This window comes from Coffea eugenioides, chromosome 5 (genome assembly GCF_003713205.1).
Source record: "Coffea eugenioides isolate CCC68of chromosome 5, Ceug_1.0, whole genome shotgun sequence".
Lineage (NCBI taxonomy): Eukaryota > Viridiplantae > Streptophyta > Magnoliopsida > Gentianales > Rubiaceae > Coffea > Coffea eugenioides.
The window spans coordinates 23,796,955-23,800,629 of NC_040039.1; the positions used below are offsets into that span (position 1 = coordinate 23,796,955).

General features: G+C 38.1%; 1 protein-coding gene across 1 annotated transcript; it reads left to right on the forward strand.

Annotated features, from left to right (window-relative positions):
• The first annotated feature begins 2,169 nt into the window (after positions 1–2,169).
• On the forward strand, positions 2,170–2,955 carry LOC113771274 (ethylene-responsive transcription factor 4-like). Its single transcript, XM_027315873.1, has one exon. It carries the CDS (start codon positions 2,170–2,172, stop codon positions 2,953–2,955), a length of 786 nt encoding a protein of 261 aa, XP_027171674.1.
• Positions 2,956–3,675: the final 720 nt, after the last annotated feature.

The following is a 3,675-nucleotide window of genomic DNA, read 5'->3' on the forward strand; positions in this document are numbered from 1 at the left end:
TTGGAAAAATAAAAGAGCTTGTATTTTTTATATGTAATAAAAATGCTCAACTCACCCTTTCAAATAAAACGAACATTAATTGACAAAGTATCAGTTTTCTCATTCATTAGTGCTTTAGGATAAAGTATTTTCACTTCTTTTCAATTATTCTTGTAATAAATTTCTTAATGAACCTTTTGTCATGCATATATCACATCTCAAAAAGTACAATAATAATTTTTTTTCCTACAAAGACTTTGAAAACTCCAAAAGAAAATAAACTATTAAACACTTGCAAAGCTTCAGATGTCCAATCTCAAGAGTTGAGAATGACGCCAAAGTCCAAGGTACCCACCATTCTGTACTGCTTGTAAAATGGACGTTATTTGATCCGTCGAGGACTGGTCGCTTTTACGATCACTCTCATCCCATAATGTTGTAAAGGATATGTCACTCACATTGGAAGAAGTTATACGTTAGTGATTCGTCTCGTGCCGTAAACGCGGACGCTCTTGAATTTAGTCAAGATTTGGAAAAACAAGTTGCGTTTATGTGGAAATTGTATCAATACACTAACTTATCACATATTTATGACCATCCACTAATCTTTCACAAATTGAGAAATTAATTAGGTCGACGGGTTAGTTGTGGTCAAGGGAGGACTGTCATTCATAGTAAACTTTGGTTATTTCCTGCTAGGTAGTCGAACAGCATCCACTATTAGGGCAAATTTAATTGAATGCTTAAGCGGTGGGTGTGCTTTAGGGCTTGTCCCAACTCATTCTGACTTTTTAAAGTATTATAGCATACGTTTTCAAAAAAGATTTTTTTCGATATAACACCTGTATGTCATTTGCTATTTGATTAAAAAGCTACTTACAAATGTGTATGGATGTTCTCCAAAAAAGCTACAAAGAGTTTATTTTTATTTAACAAATGATTAAATTGCCCTAATGTATATGTTGTATAATTAAATTTTTATTAAATAAACTACTTTTACTCAAAGTTTTCCATATACGTTTGGAAGGATTAAGTACATGCATAGCTATGCTCATTAACTAATCATTTACTTCATTTGCAATGTCTTTCGCACTTGCATCCTATGAATGCTTATCCTCTTATTCCTTGCCATTTCTCCAAGCCTATCAATCTCTGTCCTCCTTTAATTGGTTGGTGTCTAATTCCATAAAATTCATCCTTCAATCTGTCATTCTCTCAATCGTCATCCCTTAAATCAAGGATAAACCACAAATCTACTCAAAAATATTTTCACCATGCAACTCGCTAATAAGTAAAAATCGAAAACGAAGAGCACAAAATTTCGTATGCATGCGAAAAAGAAGCAACTGAGAACAAATCGATGCTCTTGCAACTAGGTTTTTTCAATGAAGTTCAAGCACTGCTAATTGCAATGTCCCAGAGTATGGTTTTGGCGTTGCAATCAAGCTTCTTTATTCCTTTTATGTGTCATCATTAGCGGAATGTGCACAGTTCTTTTTCGTTGCATGGTGAACAAGCTGGATTCGATTTTTCAAATATATAGTTGTATGAGTTTAATTTGAAGAATATTGAATTCCGTGTTCTCAAGTGGACATGATTCTGAAGTGCATTTATAAATTATGCATTTGTAAATGAGGTTTTAATGGATTAAGAAGATTCTTTGGTTAGTTTCAAAATAGCTTTTCCTTTAATCGTTTTCTCCTCTGTGATTTACGAAAATAAAAAGGAAAACGAAAAAAGAGAGAAGGCTTGAGGCCCAGTAACTAATCTATGTACAAGTATATACTCACCGTCCATCGTACAACTAAGGCTTTAAAGAAATGTCCCATGCACGAGTGTTAAGTTTGGACCCGTTTTTGTTAAGTTGGGCCCGACAATGATTCTCCACGTTTGCATTTGCAGTCCACGAAACCGCGCCTTCAGCTAATAAATAGCTGCTCATGATAGATACGTGTGAAGTGCTACGGCTTCTATATTTCCTTTCTTTGTCACTTCAATGGATGTAGACGCATCGGCTCTGCACCACTATAAATAATGAACCCTGAACCCCCAGTTGCATTACTACTACAGAACTACTACATCTTACATGATTCCAGATTCTCCGAAAATTTCGGGACGCCCTGCTCTGTCGTGCACCCAATTAAAAGGTTTTATATCGCAAAGACAACCTTAATATTTCTGGGTAGCGAAATGTACAGATTCTCTGATCAGACGTCAGAAGAGTTATTTAAAGATGAAGTAGACAAGTGCATCGTCTCAGCTCTCCAGCACGTCATCAGCAACACAGAAGCTGCAGCCCCGCCCACAGCCCCCACCCACCAACAGCAACCAACTGTTATGCCTGAATTTGAGGGTGCCACCTCATTATCCCAATCCTCGGCGACTGCAAGCAGTGGCCTTGGCAGCAGCAGCACTGGAACCATGATGGAGGACAATGATGATCAGAGTCGTAACGACGAGAAGCAAAAGCAAAAGAACAAGAAAAAGAAGAAGAAGAAGAGGGAAGTTGAGCTGGATGGGGAAAAGAGAGTACATTTCAAAGGGGTGAGACAAAGGTCGGCGGGAAAATGGGTAGCGGAGATTAGAGACCCGCATCAAGGTCGAAGTGTATGGCTAGGCACATTTACCTCAGCAGAGGAGGCAGCCAGAGCTTACGACAGGAAATGCATCCAGTTTAGAGGAGATCGAGCTAAGACTAATTTCCCATCCTCAGACTATGCTAATGCTAATGATGATCAGTCGTCAGGCTCGCAGCAACAACAACAACAACAAGATGCACCTCCTCCAGCAGCAGCACTGCTATCCGTTAATGCGCCTCTGGAGTATACTAGTGCAGTTACAACAAACAGTACTACAACTGCTGCAGATGCTGGAGGTACAAGTTGGGAAGAAGATGAAGGCTTTTGGGATGTTTTTCAGATACTTTCCGACACAGACTGGAGGATGATGGATTCTCCGCCACCATCGGGACCTTAATTCATTTGGCTACCGGAACTACTACTAGCATGGTTGCTACTTAGAACGAGTTCATTACGGATTAAGGAGTGAGTGAGTGACCATGGACAATAGAGTTTATTTAAATAATTACTTCCAAAAAAAAAAGTAAAAAAAGGGATAATATGAGCACGTGTGAGATGTGCATTACTGGTACTATATACAGTGTATGCATGCCCAGGCATGCCGAGTAATATAAGCATGTTTTTAGCAACGGTACGTCAGCAGACGTCAGCAAAGGAAAGGAGAAATGGGAAAAGTTTCTACGGATATGATCTGTCGTTTTCAACTTGGATTAAGTCATTGTGCTTCCTTACATGTAATCAATGTTTTGAAAATCGGACCGGATCGGTCGGTTCGACTGATTGAACCGCGAACCGGTCATGGTACCGGTCCGGTTCTATATTAGGGTTGACCATGCTAGAAAACTGGTCAAAAATCGATCCAACCGTGAAATCGTCGAAACCGGATTGAATCGGTTTTTTCGGGTTTTCGATTATTATTATTATTTTTTTATACGTTTTGCAAAATGTAGCATTCAAGATTCGAATTCATGACCTTTGTAATAGAAGACCAATATAGTAACCGTTGCACTATCACATCTTATTAATTTTTTTTTATAACTTATTTATATAAAACAAACATTGATATTTCTTTTTTTCATTTTTCTTACAAAATCTCAACCTCTCATGACTCTTTCTT